Source organism: Bos indicus x Bos taurus, chromosome 1 (assembly GCF_003369695.1).
Source record: "Bos indicus x Bos taurus breed Angus x Brahman F1 hybrid chromosome 1, Bos_hybrid_MaternalHap_v2.0, whole genome shotgun sequence".
Lineage (NCBI taxonomy): Eukaryota > Metazoa > Chordata > Mammalia > Artiodactyla > Bovidae > Bos > Bos indicus x Bos taurus.
Window position 1 is genome coordinate 138,716,338 of NC_040076.1, and position 23,084 is coordinate 138,739,421.

At 40.8% G+C, this 23,084-nt stretch overlaps 1 protein-coding gene across 2 annotated transcripts in view; it reads right to left on the reverse strand.

Moving 5' to 3' along the window:
* The window catches only part of BRWD1 (bromodomain and WD repeat domain containing 1), a 123,928-nt gene extending 102,941 nt beyond the window's left edge, over window positions 1-20,987 (reverse strand). The window contains exons 1-6 of one of the 2 annotated variants that reach the window (XM_027546433.1): window positions 20,658-20,987; window positions 20,488-20,546; window positions 20,321-20,350; window positions 20,104-20,163; window positions 14,504-14,550; window positions 1,620-1,770 (exon numbers count right to left, since the gene is read on the reverse strand). In XM_027546433.1, coding sequence (XP_027402234.1) covers window positions 1,620-1,707 — 88 coding nt within the window. In that variant the 5' untranslated portion in view covers window positions 1,708-1,770; window positions 14,504-14,550; window positions 20,104-20,163; ... (1 more) ...; window positions 20,488-20,546; window positions 20,658-20,987. The remainder of the gene's footprint in view (window positions 1-1,619; window positions 1,771-14,503; window positions 14,551-20,103; window positions 20,164-20,320; window positions 20,351-20,487; window positions 20,547-20,657) is intronic. The other variant, XM_027546424.1, reaches the window with a different exon arrangement.
* Between the last annotated feature and the right edge of the window lie 2,097 nt (window positions 20,988-23,084).

Genomic DNA, 23,084 nt, shown 5'->3' on the forward strand with positions numbered 1-23,084 from the left:
CTCAATGCCAAATGGATTTTTATTTTTCATCACAGAATTACACCATACAATCATTAGTGATAAAGGTCTTACTCGCAACTGATCCAATTTTCCCATAATGGACATTTTTGTAAGGAAATTTTTTTTTCATTTATATGAAAATCCTTGACTTATTTAAATGTTACTGAGTTTAAAATTAATGCTGGCCAATATTACCACGACTTTAATCTCCTTAGTATTGACAAATGGCTTTCCTCTTGTTTTAGGATCATAGACAATCCTTTACACAAGAGCACATGTAGGACCTGTGAGTCTGAACACTTAATTCTGAAGTCCTATCCCTCATAGCAAATACACAAAGAAAACTGTCTAACCCCCTCTAGAGGAGATAGCAGCAGAGCACAGAGTATGCTGTGCTAGAAATTAGCTTCTGGCAGGAGGAAGGGAAGAAAGGAATTATATAAACCTCCACTGAGCCTCGGGTGCCCCAAACTAACAGGCATATCATGTTTTACAGGAATGAATTCATTACCACTATCATTATCAGTTACAAGGCATCCTCTCATGTCACTAGTACAAACAGAGAAATATAGTCCCTACCCTAGGACAGCTTGCTGAAAAGCTTCTTCTACAGTCTGCCAGTTCTAAAGCAGTGCTCATCACAGAACAACATTGAGCTTGACACAAGTAAAGAAAACAGAAGAAAACAGGCTACCCAAGCAACTACTATATAACAACCTAAAATAGAATAATTACAAGGTGAGTAGAACACAGAAAAAGGAGGAATATGAACAGTTTCCTGATTCGAGCCACAGTGTGGCGTGACTACATAGAGCACTGAAAAACAACTAAAGCTGACAAACCAGTCTGGCATGGAACCAAGAGGAAGGGTTGCTCTTTCTCAGTCAAACTTTATACTGGTGGAGCCATCTAAGAGGCAGCATCACAACAGCAACAGATCTTAAAAATAATCATGAGGGATGAATGTGACGGATACTCAGGATCAGAAGAGCCAACATTCTTGCCCATTAGCGGTTAAGCCACGTTGTATACATAGATTGTATCACATACATATACTCAGTCTAAGTGATTTATACCAAGCTAACAGAAAAACAGCAATTCCAAACATTTTGCTACCACACAATTTCGCAAAAAATTAAATTGGTGGAAAAAGAACCATGCAATTGTACATTTTTGGTACTCATTTTCAAAATGCTACCAAATTTAGAAAATCACTTCCCCTTATAACAAAGGGCTTGCAGAATCTAAATATCAAATGAAATACGTCTAGCATTTAAAGAGTTTATTAGACACATACAATTACATTCAATGAAGTTATAAGTGAGCTACAAAATGGAAAATTAAGAACTCACATTGATAAAACCTCAAACACATCTCAGAATAAATTCAAGCTTTTGAGCTTAACATCTGTACCTTTATCATTTTTTAAATGCAGAAGGACCCATTAAACACTGACGTAATAGAAATCAATGCCTAGGCTAAATGCAGAGAATTTTATAGTCCACAGCATGGTTTTTAGTTACATATCACCTTTCTTCCACAATGCTTACATTACTTCACAATTATAGTAATTATTAAGCTAGTAATACAAAGCAGAACACTTCTTCAAATTAAGGTACCTTTTGCTGTACGTAGCAAAGACTGCCTTCCTGCCCCAAGTAAAGAAGTGACTCTTGAAATGCTGGGTGGGATCTCTTTATCCAGCATGGGACCGATGCGTTGGCAGATTTGCAACAGATGGTCAGGAGCCACATGCTTATTGGACAAGACCTGATTGGAGAGCAAGTTTTGAAAACAACATTTTTTATAAGAGTTTCAAAAAACAAATACTTAGGGACAAATTTGACGAAATATGTGAGAAACATATACAAAGAAAACTACAAAATGCTGCTCAGACAAATTAAAAAACAAAATAAGCAGTAAATTAATCTACAGATTCAAAGGCATCCCAACCAAAATCCCAGTAGGCTTTTTTTGTTGTCGTTAGAAATTGAAAATTTTATTCTAAAATGTATAGCAAACAGCTTAGAAAAGCCAAAACAGCTTTGAAAAAAAGCAAAGTTGAGAACTAACCACCTGATTTCAGGACCTGTTATATAAGAACTGATTTTTAGCAAAGGTGCAAAAAAGAAGATAAATCTTTTCAAAATTGGTGTCAAAACAAGGGAATATCCATTTGTCTAAATAATTATAATAATAATGAAAGTGAAAGTGTTAGTTGCTCAGTCATATCCAACTCTTTCCAACCCCAGAGTTTGTAGCCCACCAGGCTCCACTGTTCATGGAATTCTCCAAGCAAGAATACTGTGGTAGCCATTCCCTTCTCCAGGGGATCTTCCCAAACCAGGGATCAAACCTGGGTCTTCGCATTGGAGGCAGATTCTTTACCATCTGAACCACCAGGTAATTAACTTTAATATGTACATGACACCATAAACAAAAATTATCTCAAGATACATCATAGATCTAAATGTTATCATCTAAAACTTTAAAATCTATAAAAGAAAACTTTAGAGAAAAATCTTTATGACCTGACATTAGGCAAAGATTTCTAAAATGACACCAAAAACAAAATCCACAAAAGAACAGATCAATAAAGTATCCTTCACCAAAACAACTTCAGTAGGTATTGTTAAGAGGATGAAAAGACAACCATAGGCTGAAAGAAAATACTGGCAAAGTATGTATCTGATAAAGGACTCATATCCAGAATACATAAAGAACTATCAAGACAATAAATTTTTAAAAACCTAATTTTTAAGAATGATTTGACTAGACACCTCACCAAAGAAGACATACAGATGGCAAACAAACACATGAAAAGACGCTCAACATCACTGGTAACAGATGAAATACAAATTAAAACCATAATGAGATATCACTACACATCTACTAAAAAAGCTAAAATCTAAAAAACTGACCAGACCAAGATCACAAGAATGTAGAGAAACTGCTGGTAGAAAGGGAAAACAGTACAATCACTTTGGAAAACAGTGAGGTAGTGTCTTTAATAGTAACACATACATAACCATTTTATCCAGCTGTAATACTCATAGGTGTTTACACAAGAAAAAAGGAAGCATATGTTCACATAAAGGTTTGCACATGAATGTTCTTGAACAGCTTTCTTCTCAAGAGCCCGGAAGTGAACACAATTCAAACGTCTATTAACAGGTGAATGACTAGACACATTACTGTGTCTGTACAATGGAATACTACTCAGCAATAAGGAAATTTAGTAACACTAATGGGTGAATCTCAAAATAACTGTGGAAAGAAGCCAGAAAAAGAGCACATCCTATATGATTCCATTTATATAAAACTCCAGAAAATGCAAATTAACTTATAGTTACAGAAAGCAAGTCACAGGTTACTAGGGGCTGGGAGAGCAGCAGGAGGAATTATGAAGAGGAAACCTTTGAGTGTAAGAGGGATGTTCACTATGATGATGGGTTCATGGTGTAACACATCTAAATCTATCACTCAAACATTTTATATGCAGTTTATTCTGTCAATTATATCTAAAAAAAAAAAAAACCTAATGTTACCTGATATAATTTGGCATCAATTTTAACACTTCATCCCATGGGCTCCTCAATCGCATTGAGGAAGTTCTGACAAAACATCACTGTCAGGACTGTCCCAACATTCAAGACACACAGTATCTCTGCTCCCTTCCATTAATACCAAAAATATTCCCCATGCCATTCTGATACCAACAATGGCTCCACATTATTTCCAAATTCCTTGAGAAACCCCATTCCAAAAAAATTTGAAACCAAGTTCTATTAATAAATCTCTTTTGGCTCTGAATCGTGAATTCAAATGTAAAATAAACTTGGATTCAATATAAAGTTTTTGTTCATAAACCCTGGTGACATCTTTAATTTTCCAACCTGACTTAACGTTTCCCACCATAATAGATATTCCAAGGCAAAACTCAAAAGATATTATCAGAGCTCAGTCAGACCTCAAAAAAGCATTCACTTTTTTGAGTGCCAAGATATCACTTGGCACTCTGCTGCAAAGTGTCAGTATGTAAAAGTTCAAGAACTGTTGCAGATAATTAGCTCATCATAAGAGTGGAGAGGAAGACAGGAGGAACTAGAAGGTAATTCCAACAGGATCAAGAAAATCAAAGATCTAAGACTTTGTCAGTAAAGAAAACCTGAAAACAAAACCCCTATTAAAGCAATTGTATTGAGTGACCTGAACAACCTAAGGATTAAATATCCTATGGATTAAATATATAAGATAAATGACTTTGGGAAATGGCAACATGACTTCCATAACGTGGAAAATCACACTTCTCTAATAGTTCTCTTTGAGTTTTCCACTATTTAGGTGGATGTGTGTGTCAGTCTCTCAGTCCCGTCCAGCTACTTGTGATCCCATGGTCTGCAGACCACCAGGCTCCTCTGTCCATGGGATCTTCCAGGCAAGAATACTGGAGTGAGTTGCCATTTCCTTCTCCAAGGAATCTTCCTGACCCAAAAATCAAACCCAGTCTTCTGCATTGCAAGTCGATTCTTTACCTTCTGAGCCACCAGGGTAGCCCATTAGGTACACAGAGAACTCTTAACTATATACACAACCAACTCTATCTGAGTTGAATGGAGACTTGTTTTGAAGATCAGCTATAAAAGCTATGGATAAAAAAAAACTCTCCAGAGAAAAGGTATGGATAGAAAATTTTAAACAGATTGTTTCCCAGTGGTAGAATCTTATTTTCTCTCAAGTGATATGGAAAGAGAGCTTTACAAACATGCAATAAAAGACTGCCTGTATTGAAGCAGCAATAAAACTGATCATTAAAATAATAGGAAGCTTCAACACAGATAAATGGATCTAGATAAAGTCCTTATAGGAATACAGACTCCATATGGCAGCTATTAATTCCCATGAAGAGAATTACAGATTCTCTGCATTTTTTCTGAGGATTCTAACGTAACCAAATCTAAATAATAATAATGATAAAAATCAGAGATCTGGGGTGGGGGGGACATCCTATTCTTGTACAAAATAAGATGTATCTGAAAAATAATATGGTCCTAGTACCAATATAGACCAAAAAAAGAAAAAGAAAAACCAGTCCTGAACTTTAAAAAATATCATTTTGACAAAAATTAATATAAGTAATAAATAGGTAATTTTCCTTTAATATTTTCAAGTCCTAGATAGGAGCATTAGTAACAGTTTCTAACAAGAGCTTCAATCAGTATGTCAGTTATACAAGGCTCTCAGGAGTCAGGCCAGAAGCTAAATCCTTTCAGTGGCCAAACAGCCAATCCCTCGACCCTCTAGTTCACTGTAGCCATATTCAGTTTCAGGAAGTTTATCAGCCACAACCCTAGAATCACTGTGTCATTATCACCAAGTTCTGGTCATAGTGATCATGAGCCCCTTTCAAGCCCTGGGTGGCAGTTACAGAAAGTGGGTGTAGAGTCTAGATAACCTAATTGGAAAATTATGGGGGAAAATAGCTTGTTCTATAAAGTTTGGGATGCTGTAATCTAACCAGGATCTAAAATGAATATTTAATATCTTAAAGATGTACCTGTCTGACCTTTACCTTTCCCTCAAAGTATCTTAAACTACATCCAGAAATTTTGCAATGGAAAATGTGTAAGTGTTAAACTACCATAACTCCTGTAACAATGAAAATTACAGTACAACAATGAAACACAAGAAGTGACAGAAAGCACTGCCTTTTACACAAAATACAAAATTTGGTGTCTTCCTTAAGAAATTCTCCTCAGCTTCTGATGACAGACGTTCTTTATTTAAAATGTGCAAATTTAGTATCAATGGCAAAATATTCCCCTAAGAAATAAGAGGAAAAAAGAGCTTAACAGTATAGACAAAAGACCTACACAGAGAAATGTTCTAGTGCTGGTGTGAGATCTTCATGTAAAAGCACTTTAATGCATTTTAATTACAGAAAGTTAACTAGCTCTAGCTTCTCAGAGCAATGACTGCTTGCTTACCCAACAGCCATCACCTCCCCACTTCAGCATTACCTCACTTTTCCAGTTTCTTTCATAACCAAGAGACCACATGATCTAGTTCTGGCCAATGAAACTGAGAAGAAATCTCCTGAGGCAAGGGAACATTCCTGGAAAAATTCTCCTCCCTAATAAAATAGTCACAGGAAGAAAGAATTCTTCCCTCCCAGCATTTCTAGGGTATGATGGCAAGAACTGCAAAAAACCATCCAACAACGTAAAAACGAAGAGTCTGAAGTAAAAAGACCAAAACGGCAAGGCTGCCAAAGAAGAAAGGCAAAGACTGACTCTAGTGACGCCATTAGACCCCTGCATCAATTCTATTTATAGACATTTAAGAAACCATTGTCCATCTTCATTGTTACTTAAGCCACTGCTTCTCAGCAAATGTATTGATCAGATAAGACTATTGTGCCACATGCAATCTCACCAATCCTAACAGCATGTTTCCCAATCTGAGTATCTGTAACAAAGTAACCCACCAACCATCTCAATCAAGCCAGGCTTGCCTAGAAAATGCTATTAATGCTGACTGCTATGTTAAACCGGAGAAGGCAATGGCACCCCACTCCAGTACTCCTGCCTGGAGAATCCCATGGATGGAGGAGCCTGGAAGGCTGCAGTCCATAGGGTCGCTGAGGGTCGGACACGACTGAGCGACTTCACTTTCACTTTTCACTTTCATGCATTGGAGAAGGAAATGGCAACCCACTCTAGTACTCTTGCCTGGAGAATCCCAGGGACAGGGGAGCCTGGTGGGCTTCCGTCTACGGGGTCACAAAGAGTCACGACTGAAGTGACTTAGCAGCAGCAGCAGCAGCTATGTTAAACAGAGATACAGCCTTAGCTAACATTTCTATGCAGTTCTATTAATACCATTTTCATCCTCCCTTAGCAAAACAATGATCCCCCTTTCTAGACCATTTCAGCTTTTTCAAATTACAAACTATTCAGGAGAAAAAAAAATCTAACATTTCTGATATTGTCTGCTTGTTTGGGATAGAACCCTGGCCCTGGCAGTGAAAGTCCTAACCACTGGACTGTCAGGGAATTCCCATAAGATTTCTGATTTTGTTGATAAGAGAGTTCTCTTGCTGTTTCTAGACCTAGCATCAGATCATCTGACAAGAGTAAAATACAGAAAGCAAAATTCTCAGGAATTTTATCCATAAATCAGCTGACTTCTGAAGCATCTTGAGATTTGTGTGCATCAGTCTCGTCTGACTCTGTGCAACCCCATGAACTGTAGCCTGCCAGGCTCCTCTGTCCATGGGATTCTCCAGGCAAGAATACTGGAGCAAGTAGCCAAGCCCTCATCCAGGAGATCTTCCCAACCCAGGGATTGAACTAGTGTCCCTTAAGTCTCCTGCATTAGCAGGTGGGTTCTTTAACACTAGTGCCAGCAACATCTGGGAAGCCCCATCTTGAGATTTCTGCTATATCAAATCAAAATAACAGAATTTTCTAAGCTGAGTATGACCAAAACATGGATTTATTAAAGTCTGAATTCTATATGGAACTTAATGAAGAGATAAATATTCTCCCCCCCAAAAAACTTCATTTTTTAAAAATGTTTAACAAGATGTAGCATTGGGTTGGCCAAAAAGTTCACTCATTTTCCCAGTTACGATGGCTCTAGTAGCACTTAGTTGTCTTACCTTCATTCGAAGTAATTTTGTTAAGATTGTCTTGTGACAGTTGTCATATCAGCATGCATTAAAAAAAAAAAATTTACTGAAATTGGTGAATTTTTGTGTAGCCATTTTAAAATTGAAGATAGGGGAAAAAGCAACATTTTCAGCATATTATGCTTTATTATTTCAAGAAAAGTAAAAACCCAACAAAAAAGACTTGTGCAGTTTATGGAGAAGGTGCTGTGACTGATCCCAAATGTGTCAAAAGTGGTTTGTGAAGTTTTGTGCTGGAGGTTTCTCACTAGATGATGCTCCATGGTCAGGCAGACCAGCTGAAGTTGATAGCGATCAAAGTGAGACATTGAGAATAATTATACCATGAGGGAGTCAGCCAACATACTGAAAATATCCAAATCAAGACTTCCCCGGTAGCACAGTGGAAAAGAATCTGCCTGCCAATGCAGGGGATATGGCTTTGATCCCTGGTCCAGGAAGATTTCACATGCTGTGGAGCAAGTAAGCCCATGAGCCACAACTTCTGAGCTTGCACTCTAGAGCCTCAACTATTGAACCTGGGTGCCACAACTATTGAAGCCCAAGCACCTAGATCCTGTGCTCTGCAACAAGAAAAGCCACCTCAATAAAAAGCCTGCATACCACAGTGAAGATCAGCCTCCACTCACCACAACTAGAGCAAGTCCTAGAGTAGCAATGAAGACCCAGTACAACCAAAATTAAATAAATAAAAATTTAAAATATCCAAATCAAGTGCTGAAAATCATTTGCACCCAGTTGGTCATGTTCATTGCTTTCATATTTGGGTGCCACAAAAGCTAAGCAAAGAAAACCTTCTTGACTGCATTTCTGCATGCGAATCCCTACTTAAACATATGAAAACCATTGTTTTTTAAAGCAAATTGTGACAAGCGATGAAAAGCGGATATTTTGCAATCATGTGAAATGGAAGAGATTACGGGGCAAGCAAAATGAACCACCACCAACCTCATCAAAGGCTGGTCTTCACCTAAAGAAGGTGATGCTGTGTAAATGGTGAGACTGGAAGGGAGTCCTCTATTATGAGCTCCTTCCAGAAAACCTAATGATTAGTTCTGATTAGACCAACTGAAAGCAGTATTCAATGAAAAACATCTGGAATTAGACAACAAAAAAATGAATCATCTTCCATCACAATAAAACAAGACCCATGCTTCTTTGATGACCAGACAAAAACTGTTATAGCTTGGCTGGGAAGCTCTGATTCGTCTGCTATATTCAGACACTGCATCTTTGGATGATCTTTTCAAAATTCTCTTAATGAAAAAAAAAAATTCAATTCCCTGGAAGACTATAAAAGGCCCCTGGAATAGTTCTTTGCTCAAAAAGATTAAAAAAAAAAAATCAAGGAAGATGGAACTATGAAGTTGCCTGAAAAAAGATAGAAGGTAGTGGAACAAAATGGTGACAATGCTCAATAAAGTTCTCAATGAAAACGAAAAACCATGTCTTATTTTTACTTAAAAACCAAAGGCAATTTTTGGCCAAACCAATAAAACAGAAGAGACCGGCACATTTTTTTTTTGGCCACACAGCTTGTAGAATCTTAGTTCCCCAACCAGAGATCCAACCTGTGACCCTTACAGTGGAAGCGCAGAGTCCTCATCACTGGACAACCAGGGAACTCCCAATACAGGTGCACTTTTAAACGCATGAATTTTACAAAAGCTACAGCCTACAGAAGATATGAAATAATAAAAGCTCTTGGTCAAATAATTTCAGTCACATGTACATAGTAAAGACCATAGACTTCAACATTAAGGCAAAACATCTCCTAGTCAGTCTGAGCTCATTATTTCACCCAGAAGTCTGTACCTATTTCAAATGATCAAAAGAAATAAAACCTATTCATATTAGCTACATCTTTAAAACAAATTCATAAAATACAATACAAACATAAATCAAGAGTTTACAGAGTCATATAAAAGAAATGTAGTTGATGGAAATTTAAAGGTTCAGCTGCTAAGCCCAGAAATGTCTGAAATACTAGGTAAATGCAATTAAACACTCAAAAGGGAAATATTAATTCCCAAATAAAAAGCCAGAAAGGACCTATGGCTTCACAGCTGTTGGTTAAATTACAGTTCAGAGCCAATTCCCTAGTATGTAATGATCACCTTCATTAAAACAGTACAGAATGCCACAGGAACAGAAAGAGATCATGGAGGAATCAGAAAGAACTTAGAAAATAATGATGACTGTGTTCTCTACAAAGATGACTCAGATGGTACTCGTTAACTGACTGACAAACTGGAAAAGGCTAGACTCAAATATATCATATTAACCAAATGCTAAAATACACTCTACATAAAGACATTAAAAAAGAAATTATAAATGCCATAGGAAAAAATATAAATGGATATATAATATTGCCTTTATAATTTTATTGTACAGAAAGACTTTAAGGACAACCATAAAGGCAAAATAAAGATTAAGAGATGCAAAATATTAAAAATCTTGAACCACCAAAAAGAAAGAAAAACCCCCAAAGAAAACTAAAAAGCAACCTGAAAACTGGAAAAAGGAATTCAGAACAAGTGACAGACTAAAGAATAACCTATATATATATATGTGAGTGATATATATTATATATCCATTTATATTTTTTTTCTTATATATGGAGAATACTTACAAAACAGTAAGACAGTAGTAGAAAAGCAGATAAAAGATATAAAAAGGCAATTCAAAAAAGATGATTACCAACAGCCAATAAACTCACTTCTTTTAAAAAAATCCTAGACATTTAACTACTGGGTCAGAGATTAGGCAGGTTTTTAAGGCTGACGGTGACCACACTTTCTTCTGATCTTCACATAGCTGGCTCCTTTAAATCCTTCAGGTCAAATTTTATCCCATCAAAAAAAGGTTTCCCTCACCATTCCTTAAATATCAGGTTCTCCTTTCACCCTCCCTTCCCAATCCCCATCACCGGTCTTAATTTGTATTACAGTAACTGGACTGCTGCTCCTGGTCAGTTACACCCCAAGGGGCCAGCTCCAATAACGTAGGAGCCTTGTCCATCTCCTCCAGACTGGTATCCCTGGAACTCTGAACATTGCAGATACTTATTGATTGCATAAATGCACTAAGCATTACTGAATGAACAGTCAACATACAAAGTGCAGCATACAGCCCAAATAAACATAACCTCATCCAAGTTACTTGTCTCTTCCAAGTTCATTTCAAACAGGAAATCATGATATATGTAAGGTAACAGGGTTGCTGAGAAAACTAAGAGAGAAAACGCAAAGGTTAAAGCTCTTCTGTGCAGTACCTGGCAAAAAATGCTTCGAACCTTAACCATGAGTACTATTTTATCCATCAAATTAACAGAGATAAAAAAGGTTATGTGGCTATGAAATCAGTGTATTACTGCATACAATAGTCGAAAGTTTAAACAGGAACAAACCTAAGGAGAACAAATCAAACATTATAAAATATAAACCATTTTGTGAAGTGAAAGTCACTCAGTCATATCTCTTTGTGATCCCATGTACTATACAGTCCATGGAATTATCCAGGCCAGAATACTGGAGTGGGTAGCCTTTCCCTTCTCCAGGGGATCTTCCCAACCCAGGGATCAAACCCAGGTCTCCCACATTGCAGGTGGACTCTCTATCAGCGGAGCCATCAGGGAAGTCAGTAAACCATTTTACTCAATGATTAAATTTCTAAAAATTTATTACAAGGGACAATTATGTACATAGATAAATAAATACATAGATATATAGATCTCAATTTGATATTCACAGAATCACTAATAGAAAAACCTGGAAACCAAATGTCCAAGAAGCAAATAGTTAGGTAAAATTTTCCAGAGAAATGGCAAGGAATTAATTTTTTTTACCCCAGTTTTGTTAGATTATATGCATAAAGAAAAATAAACACTTCTCATTTTAGTGATTTTTTTCATTTTCTCTTTGCTTTTGCATTTTCTAAATATTCTACAATGAAAGTAAGCAAGCTTTAACATTAGGCCAATTTTTAGTCACAGTTCACACAGAAAAGCTAATGAACTAATTACATACCAGTTTGTAAATACCTATAGAAAGGTCACTACCAATATCTTCAAATATTTACATAAAAATAAGGGCAAATTTTAAGGCTTTAAATTGAGGCTCTACCACAACATCTTTCTCAGGCAAAGGTCTCTCCATCTAGAATCTGGCCTCAAGTAAACCAATGATAATTTAACTAACAGATACCAGAAAAAAGGGGTCAGGGACTCTCCAGATCCACAGGAAATACGGTTAACAGTTCTAACTCTACATCTAGCTAGTTATGGGAAAGCTGGACAAAGTACTCACTAGGACTTCAGATTCCACATTAACAAAAATAACAAGAGGAAATAATGTATATTTACAATGTACATGTCTAAGTATTTAAAGGTTTTGACTAATTCATTACATTAATAACAGCTAATACTTACACAGTAATTATTATCTGACACTGTTATAAGAACTTTGTATACACTAGCTTACTACACCTCCCAACTAATTCTCACCTTAAAAATGAGAACAAGCTGGGACATCCCTGGTGGTCCAGAGGCTAAGAATCCGCCTACCAATGCAGGGGACATGGGTTTGATCCCTGGTCTGGGAATATTCCACATGCTTCCAAACAATGAAGCCTGTGCGCAACAACTACTGAGCCTGCATGCCTACAACTCATGTCCTGCAACAAGAGAAGCCACCTCAATGAGAAGCCCAAGCACCACACCAAAGCCCTTATTCAGCAACGAAGACCCAGTGCAACCAAAAATTATTTTTTTTAGGCGAGAACAAGCTGGATTATCTTTAAAATAACTTTTATCACTATCTCCCCTTCACAGAGCTAAGGAAACAAATCTAAGTTAACTACACCCCAGAAACTGATAAGCTCTTCTGTGAATAGAAAACAAGACTTCAGCTGTTTTCATCCCTAGCAGACAGGCAGGAAGAACTGACACGGACAAGAAAAAGAAAAAATCTGCCAAACCTTTAAACAGCTGCCTGCAGACTCGCACAAGTGATGAGAATGCTAAGGAGCTTCCTCAGAGTAAGTGGCACCCACTCCCATTCCCTTCCATAGGCCTTCACCAACTACACAGAGCCAAAAACTGGATGCAGAGCAGCTGGGAGAGAAACCTCCTAAGGGTAGGGATAGTTCAAGGTAGAAAGCCAATGGCTGGACTGGAGAACAAAGAGAACTCTTCATCAAACAAAAAGTAGGCAGCTGGAATATAAAACAGTACACGATCTTACGAAGTCTGGAAAGCTGGTAACTGGCCCATAAAGTATGACCTCCCAAGAATCTCACTAGGGCCCAAATTTCAAAATTGGCTGAAAAAGTCTTAATCCCACCCTCAAAAAATGTGAGCCAGTTATTAAATGAATACAATTAAAGTCACACAAAAGGTCAGAGATGATCAGATACAAATTAGATTGACCCAACCCCACACTAATAGTTTGGGGGGTGGGGTGGGGGGTGAGAAGCACATCTTTTTTTTTTTTTTTGGACCACATCTGAAAGCATGTGGGATCTTAGTTCCCCAACCAGGGATCAAACTCTTGCCCTATGCAATGGAAACACAGACTCTTAACCAGTGGACCACCAGGAAAGTCCAAGTACCTTCTTTACGGAGACTGACAGACTAAACTACTCTTTTAATATAAAAAGGCCCACTATACTTCAAAAGATGATGAAAAACACAACAAAACAAAACATGAGAGGTCAAGAGAGGGAGTGGCCAACAGCAGCAGACCTAGAGCTGGCCAAGATGTTGGAAAACGTTCAGCCATTATCTCCTCAAAATACTTACTCTGCTTCCATCCTTTCTACATGGGACTTTTAAGCTATTCATTGAACTACTTGATATCCTACAGGTTTAAGAAGCTCAGAGAACCTTTAAGTGCCAAAAAAATCCACCTAGGCACATGTGGTAGGCAGTTTCTGACATGGACTCCAATATCTCCACCTTCTGATACTCACAGACTTGAGTCCCCTCCCCATGAGTAGCTTATTTCTAACCAAAGAGCACTAACTCTGGGTAACATATCCATTACTAGCTTACAAAAGAGCGTGACTTCCGTCTTGCCTGCAGGCTACGCCTTGTCAGCTTTCATCTTCCGACAATGCAAGTTGCTAGGTTGGAGAGATTAGTATGCAGCTGAGGGCAGCCAAGAGCCAACCAGGAATCGAGTCAAGGCTCTCAGCCCAACAGTCAACTCCGCGGACTGAACCAGCCAAAAAACATGTGAATGTGGAAGCAGTTCCTTCCACAGTCAAGCCTTCAGTGGAAACGCCAGCTCTGGCCAACACTTTGAGTGCAACCTTGAGACGGAGACAAAGGAATCAGATCAGTTGTGCCTGGATTTCTGACAAACTGTGAGAGAGTAAATCTGTGGGAATTCCCTGGTGGTCCAGTGGTTAAGACTCAGTGCTTCCAATGCAGGGGGCATGGGTTCCTTCCCTGGTCGGGCAAATAAGATCCCACATTCTGTGTGGCATGGCCAAATAGAAATAAATAAATAGATAAATAAATTAATAAATTTGTGCTGTTTTAATTCACTAAGTTTCAGATAATTTGTTATACAGTGATAATGACTATAGTATATCACATAAACCTTCTGAAAATTAAAGACAAAATGAAAATCTTGAAAAGCAATCATAGTGAAAAACATTATATGGGACTTCCCTGGTGGTACAGTGGTTAAGAATTCACCTTACAATGCAGGGGACGACGGCTCAAATGCCTCAAAGCAACTAAGCCCAGGTGTCACAACTAAGACTCAACACAGCCAAATTAATTAATTAAACACACACACACACCTTAAAAGAAGAAACAGTAAGACCGATGGCTTTTCAATACTAATGTGCTGAAAGAAAAAAAACAGAACTAAGCAACCAGAATTTCACAGCTTAAAAAAAAATGCATTTAATAAAATCAAAACAAGTTTTCAAACCAAAAAGGAAAACTAAAATCATTGTCAACAAACTTTCATTAAAAGAAATATCAAAATAAGTTGTGGAGACCAAAGAAAAAAGTAGCACAGCCAAGGCTAAGTGGCTGAGACAGCAGCACCACTACCATAATTTGGCACTAAGCTAGAGAAACTGACTGCCATTGTCCATCCTACTCTGTGGTCATCCATAAGGGTAAAAACCAAGTATCATAAGCCCACATATTAGAGCTCACATAGACTGTATTTTGTTATTTCACAAAACACTACAGATATAAATTAGGTGAAGGGGAAGTCTACACAATATGACTTAAATGTCCCATCAATGTTATCACTCATAAATACTACTGATTACTACTGTGTGCCCAGCACAGCAAAATCATTTTTTTCAGTATTTTTACAACACTTTTTATTGTTATACAGACTAAAGAACTGAGGTAGAGATTAAATAATTCACCTGAGATTACATGTATCAAAGCTATGGTTTTTACAGTAGTCATGTATGGATGTGAGAGTTGGACCATAAAGAAAGCTGAGCACCGAAGAATTAATGCTTTCGAACTGTAGTGCTGCAAAAGACTCTTGAGAGTCCCTTGGACTGCAAGGAGATCAAGCCAGTCAATCCTAAAGGAAATCAACCCTGAACATTCATTGGAAGGACTGGTGCTGAAGCTCCAATACCTTGGCCACCTGATGCAAAAAGCCTACTCACTGGAAAAGATCATGATGCTGGCAAAGATTGAGGGCAGGAGAAAAAGCAGACAAGAGAGGATGAAATGGTTGGATAGCATCACTCACTCAGTGGACAAGAACTTGAGCAAACTCCAGGAGACACTGGAGGACAGGGAAGGCTGGAATGTTGCAGTTCATGGGGTCGCAAAGAGTCAGACACAACTTAGTAAATGAACAAGAAAATGTAGTAAGCAACTAGAAAGGCAGGATTACAGCCCAAATCTTTAACTTAACACTGTCCTATTGCTAGACTGCAGCTCATCACACTGTTATGATCATTAAGTGTTCCCAAGTGGTATCAATGAAATGCCTACAGAAGGACAGATCTCTACAGTCAAGTACAAAGAAAATGCAGAATCCATATGGAGAGGGAAAAAAAAGGCTGCACTCAGGATAAAGGGTCTTTAGAATCCACAATGAGCAAAAAAAAAGTACTGTGACTAGCTGCGATATAGATTTGGAATACACAGTTGTATCATTTTAGTTATTCATTTTTTGGCTGTTTGGCACAGCATACAGGATCTCAGTTGGAACCCGTGACCCCTGCAGTGGAAGCACAGGGTCTTAACCACTGCCAGGGAAGTCCTGGGAGTTTTGTTTCAAATGAGTAAATAGCCTTGCTATAAAAAAAAAAAAAAAAGTTTCAACTTTAGACTCCAATAGAGTCTATCTGGCGGTGCACCTGAATTTCACATCTTGGGTTAGAATTTTCTAACATAACCTGAGTCCTCAATCCAGTAAGCAGCTCAAGATGGTTATACCACTCTCCCCTTGATTTGAAGAGTGAATTCCTAAACTGAGAAATGTTGACAAATAAGTAGAAGTGAAGAAAAGCAGAGATATATTTGTACAAATCAGTTATTCTGATATACTAACAAATGTACTTACTGAACTATTTTTAATGTTTGAAAGAGTAAAAAGTAATAATCTACTATGATAAATTTAAAATATATTTACAACACTTAAATTATTAGAAAGATTATGCTTAGATCTAAATGTGCCGTATAGAGGCTTCTAAAGATTAAAATCATCATTGTAAATATAGTGTGGAAATCCCTAAGGAAATTTAATTAAGTGGTGTTAATATTTTTTAAGTGGTGTGAAATATTTTAAGATTAAATTCACATGACAAATCAAACACTAATCAGAATGTAAAAATAAACATACTGGTTTCTACATATTACTAGATTTATAAGATTTGTAAATGAACTTAAAGGTTTAAGAAAAATGACTACTTAAAATTCTAATAAAATACTGATTTCAATATAAATAACTCTGTTCTCCTTACACAAAAGGTCTACTCAAACATGACCAAACAAATTAAAAAAAGTTAATGATAATAAACCCCCTAATGATAGTCCACAATTTAAGAATCTTGATTTTTTTTCCCCTGCTTAAGGAAGAGACTGGCCTACAAAAATTGATCTATCATGTCACTCAATTACAAAGTATACCAAATCTCTCTCTCCTTTTCAAATACACCCCTCCTTTACAAACCGTTCCAATTCTCATGCCCAATTCTATACTTCTATTTCATTCTTCCCCTTTACCACCAAAACTCATAAAAATTACATAAAAATTCACAGGCTCAACTGCTAATGCAGAGTTGGTATTGAGAGATAACTAGTTACAAATTTCCTAAGAAAATACCAAAAATATTCTTGCTTCCAAAGCACAAGCTGGACTAGTAGCACAGTCACAAGTCTAAGATAAACTGCAGCTGTGCAGACAGTGATACTAGAATCACTTGAAAGGCTTTAAAATAATAGTGATGTGCAGTCAGTCCCACCACAAAGACTCTGATTTAAGTGGTCTGGGGCACAGCCTGGGCAGATTTTACAAAGCTTTCCAGATGGTTGTGATCCAAGAATCAGAACTACTGAGAAAAAGGAATAAACAACATACAGAAACAAACAACATTTATAAGGAATCAGACAAAACCAAAATGTGAAATATTCTACAGAATAACTCAAGTATCTTCAGTAGATCTACAGCACAGGGGGGGTGGAAAAAAACTATGCAAGATAGAAAGATTTCAGATCATTTCAGTGTGACCCATGAACCTTGTCTGAAGCCCAATTCAAGGCATATATTGAAAAATATAGCAAACTGGTAATGAATTTATAATACGGAAACTCGTTACATTGTTATCGTTTGTGTATATTTGAATGTGTCCCTGCTAAGTCGCTTCAGTCATGTCTGACTCTTTTTGAACCATAAGGACTGTAGCCTGCCAGGCTCCTCTGTCTGGGATTCTCCAGGCAAGAATACTGGAGCGGGTTGCCATGCCCTCCTCCAGGGGATCTTCCTGACCCAGGGTTCAAACCCACATTGGCAGGAGTGTTCCTCACCACTAGTGCCACCTAGAATACTTTAAAATATGTATTTTTAAAGAGAAAAAGAGTTTGGAGAACTAGAACCTACTCACATACCCCTGACAAAAGAATAATTCTCCACACAGAAAGCTCACTGTCTACCACTTAGTGCTGAGAAAGGAGGCAGGAGGAAGGTAAAGGAGGCAGAGGCTCCTCACCAGACAAATCACCCAGGCAATGAGAAAGCATATGTCACAGCCACATCACAGGGCACATCACAGAGCAAGATTCCCAATACTTTAAAGCAGAATTTTATTATGTTTTTGGCCACACTGTGCAGCATATGAAGGATCTCAGATGAAGCACAGAGTTTTAACCACTGGACCACCAGGGAAGTCCTGAAAGCAGAATTTTAAGCAGTACTAACAGGAAAAGCCAAAAAATATATGAATCTATTTTTAATGTAACTTTCCCAGTAGTTATAGCATCATGCTTATTTCAAAATGTAAACAACTTTATCCTCAGTAACATAGCTGCACGTCTTGTCAATAATGCTTTGCTGGGGAGAGGCGGTGGGAGAGGGTTAGACTGGAGGAAGTTTGGGGTTAGCAGATGCAAACTGGTCATACAGAATGGGTAAACAAGGTCCTACTATATAGCACAGGGAACTATCTGTATTCTGCAAGAAGCCATAATGGAAAAGAATATGAAAAGGAACGTATATATGTGTGTAACTGAGTCACTTTGCTGTACAGCAGTAATTAACACATTGTACTTCAACCATACTTCACTAAAAAAAAAAATTTCAAAAATTATGTTTTTCTGCTTCACGGATACACTGTTTGCACCTAGTAACAGGAGTAAAACATCCTTTACATATTCCCTTTAAGGTTCAAAATGTCAAACTCAAGAAAACATTAAAAACTCTGCCATGATGAAGAATTTTTACAACTCCCTTTCCTGAAAATACTTTGAGTTTGCTTCAAAAAATTCTAGGAAGGGAAATACTAAAACTGGCAATTAAAATAGAGTCTTTTGTTACATTCACCCAGCTTTAAGTGTCAACACTTAACTGTTCAGTATCTATCAAGCATGAAGACTCACAAACACAGAGAACAGACTTGTGGTTGCCAAAGAGGAGGTGGCAGTGGGGGAAGGACAGACCGGGAATTCAGGATTCACAGACGCAAACTGTTGTATCTGGGATGGATAAACAACAAGGTACTTCTGAACAGCACAGGGAACTATAATTAATATCCTGTGACAAACCGTAATGGAAAAGAATATGAAAAAGTATGTACGAATGCATAACAATCACTTTGCTGTACAGCAGAAATTATCACAAAACTGTAAATCATGTTGTAAATTAACTATACTTCAACAAAGGTTTAAAAAAAACTTTTCATATATAGGTAACAAATCTATTTCTGTTCTTTTATATAATTTAAAAATGGTGATGTTATTCTATATTAACACCTACTTCTACTTGCAGCTGTTAGAACTACAGTAAAAGATCACTCAGCTCTTTTTCTGTCAGCTGTTTTGCACGTACAAGACGCTGAATATGCAACTAACGAAAATCCTTTGTCCTAATACACAAGTCAGAAAAAAATTTTCCTGAGAAATATTTTATTTCACTAAGGACTAACAAGTGGCTCAAACCAAATCACATACTGTGAGAGCAACTAAGATGACAAAGTACAATGAAAAGAGAACTGTAATCCATGTTACTGGTGCTCCAGCAAGAGAAACTGCATCGTTAGGACCTACATTCAAGTTATATACAACAAAGAGCAATATTAAAAATTCATAAAAATGTTTCCTAAGGCACTACTCTACAAGTGTAGCACAGTTTAGAGCGGCAAAAGTACTGGAGGAGTGGTAGAGTCTCACAGCAGCAAGATTTTTATTACTCTGCTGAGGGAAAAAGAAAGAAAAACGTTCCGAGACTCTCCACCTTTGAGACATGAATGCTTCTATTCCTAGGAACAAGTGGTTGGAGGATCTGGGAGGGGCAAATGGAGGAAGACCAATCAGAGGTCGAGTTACAAGTCGGGATCCGAAGAAACACAAATGAGAGCAGCTCGCTGACTGGGTGGCGTGCCCCCGGCTCTCACCAGACGCACCGCACCTGGGGACCCACCCGGCCACAAACCGCGGCACAGGGTCGCCACCACCTACCCCCGCCGCCCCCGGGGCCGTTTCCTGCCCAAACAAACCAGCCACCCCAAAACAAAACAAAACATACGGGGGGAAGTCCCGCCGTCCCCGTGGCTCCCCGGCCGCCTGCCCGCCCCCTCCGAGCGCCGCTCTGTCACTTCGTCCCTCCAGCGGGAGCCCCGAAAAGGGGGCGGGGGGGGGGGGGGGGGGGGGCGGCGGCGGGCGCCGGGAAACATCGGGATGGAAATGTCAAAAGTCTCACCAATTCCTCGTAGCTCCTGTTGTGCTCGTTGCCCTCCCAGTCCAACCTCTTCGGCAGCAACTGCAAAGACCCGAGACGCACACGACTGACCACCGCGCAGGGCAGGAGGGGTGCGGGGGCGGGGGGCGGCGGGGCAGGGGCGGGGGAGCCGGGAGCCGGGCGAGCGGCCCCCAGGCAGGGACGGCGGGGGACGCGGAGGACGCCGCCAAGCACAGACCTGATACTGCTCCAGCTCCTGCACCAACACCTGCAGCCAAAGAGACGCGCAATTAGGGGGGCGGGTGCCGCACCCCGGTCCACCCGACGCCCTCCTCCCCGCGACCCCGGGCGGCGGCGGGGCCCGGGCTCCCGGAGCGCGGCCACCGCCCGCGGTCCTGCACTCACCTGGGCGGCTCTCCGACATGGGCCGGCTGATAGGTACCGGGCGATGAGGAAGTACAGTTCTGCGGAGAAACGGGGAGACCAGTCAGGAGACCGGGAGACCGCGGCGGCGGGGAGGGGGCCGGGGCCCAGGCGGGGGCGTCGGGGGAGGGCGCGGGCGCCGCGCGTCTTACCCGACTCGATGAGAGGCACCGGGCGTCGGGCGGGCGAGGGCTCCGCCATGGCCGGGCGGGGGCCGGGGCGGGAGCGGGCGAGCAAAGCGTGTAGGCCGCGCCGAGGCCTGACCGGGCCGGCGTCCCTCTACCTCAGGCGCGCCGCCGCCGCCATGCCGTGCGCGCCGCCAGCGCTGACGCCTCCGCGAAGTAGTGCCCCCGTGGGAGAAAAAGTAGTTCCTCTGTGGGAGCCGCCTGCGACACGGGAAGAACGACGTTTGGGCCCCGCCCGGAAGAGTGAGCCTTCCTCCTTCTCTGCCTCAGGGGACGCAGAGAGGAGGCTGTATGCGCCAGGAGTCGGGCCCCGGGGAGGCGGCGGGTGGGGGAGGGGCGCGCGCGTGGCTGGGATCCCTGCGCGCGGTGAAGCGGCAGCCGGCCATTGTGAGGCGGCGGCCGGGCTGCGCGGCTGGGCTGGCGCCGGGGGCGGAGGTCGGGCGGGGGCAGCACCGGGGGCTAGGGTGGGGGTGGGGACAGGTTCCCGCTTTTCCAGCCAGAACTGAGCCGCGAGACGCGGGGCCGCAGGGGCCCAGGAGGGGCGGCGGAGTCTCCGACTTCGGGCTGTCAGAAGAACACAGTCAACTGGGGCCAGTGCGTTTGCCCCCCGCGAAAGAACGCTGTCTTTGAGGACGCGAAACCCTTAAAACTGAAAAGCGTGCCAGCTGCAAAGAGTAGAACGCTGGCCCGAGAAACTTTGCCCGGAGACGGGAGGAGGAATGCGGGGAAGACATAGGATGGGAGAACCGGGGGCGGGGAAAGGGGGCTGCCTCGGACACTAACCCTCTACGGTTCGGAGGGTACTGCAAACGTTACGGAGAGTCCACGTTGCTGAGTGCAGTAGGAAAAAGATAGAACCGTGAGACCCCCGCCGCAGTCCTGGGGAAACCCAGAAGGGTGAAAGAAAACGCACTACATGGCAAAGGATGTCGACCTGGCTAGTTGGGGAAGGCAGTCCAGGCCGGCGATGACTTAGCCGGATAGGAAGTGGAGTGGGAGGAAGCGGGCCATAGAAACGCAGCGGCCCACTCCCTTAGACGACACCTGGGGGAGGGGGAAGCCATGCGTACTTAGGATACTCTTGGAAGGCAGTAGTAGGATTTGAGCCTGGGGCAGCGGACGAGGATCCGGAAATTTTCCTTCAGGCTGTGCTAGGCTGCGGATTCGTTCACTCCGCCTAGCCAAGGCCCTGTCTGAGCTCTAAAGAAGAACAGCGGGAAGCAAAACACTGCCCTTAAGGAGTTGTTTATTCTGCAGTCGCTCAGTCGTGTCCGACTCTGCGACCCTATGGACTGCAGCAAACCAGACTCCCCTGTCCTTTGCTGTCTCCTGGAGTTTGCTCAGATTCATGTGAGTCCGTGATGCTATCTAACCATCGAGAGTGGACACTGAAAATTCCAGTTCCTACTGCTGTAGAGTGACCTTCACAGCATAGAGAAGTTAGGATAGTGGTTTAGATCAGACCCTGGAGTGGGACTAACCCTGGTCCTTGCCGGGCTATTCAGTGTGTGACTTTAAGTAAATCACAACCTCTGAGGCCAGTTTTCTTCACAAGTGAACTGCAAATATTTGTCCCTACTTTATAGGGGAGGATATAACGGGTTAACCTGTGTTCTTAGCATGTAGCAGGCACCATATACGTGCCAGCTTTTATTCACACCACGTGACAGAAGTTTTTATACATGTTTGTGAAGGAATAGTCCAAACATGTTTGAGCAAGTGCGTCTTGTATCTATTGGTTCAGCAAATACTATGAAGTGATGAGGATAAAGATGAAGGAATAAGCTACAGCTTTGCCATCCCAAATTTCAGTGTCTGTTAGGAGAAAGGGTGCAAAGAATGACTGAGATTTAGGGCAGGGATAGAAGGGAGGTTAACCCACATGTGGGAGGGGGAGAAAAGTGAAAGCATTAGTCACTCAATCCTGTCCGACTCTTTGTGACCCCACGGACTGTAACCCACTAGGCTCCTCTGCCCTTGGAATTCTCCAGGCAAGAATACTGGGGTGGGTTGCCATTCCCTTCTCCACAGGATCCTCCCAACCCAGGGGTTGATCCCAGGTCTCCTGTATTGTACCCAGATTCTTTACCCTTTGAGCCACTAGGAGGGAGAGATTTTAGAAGAGTCTTAGTGTGGGAAGGTCCAAAATGTGAATAACATTACAAGTTTAGGAACTCAAGTTTAGTAAGACTGCTTGGAGTAAGTTTGGAGGTGGGATGGGACTCACTAATTCAAACTTAAAATTAGGGGAGGGGGAGTTGAAACTGGGAGCAAGTAAAGGGTTCTAAACAAGATAGGATTCTTTTTCATCTAGAATGATTTGAGAGTGTTAACACAGGAAACCACTTAGACCCCCTAAAGTAGGAAACAGTTGAAGTGCAGTCATTATAAGGA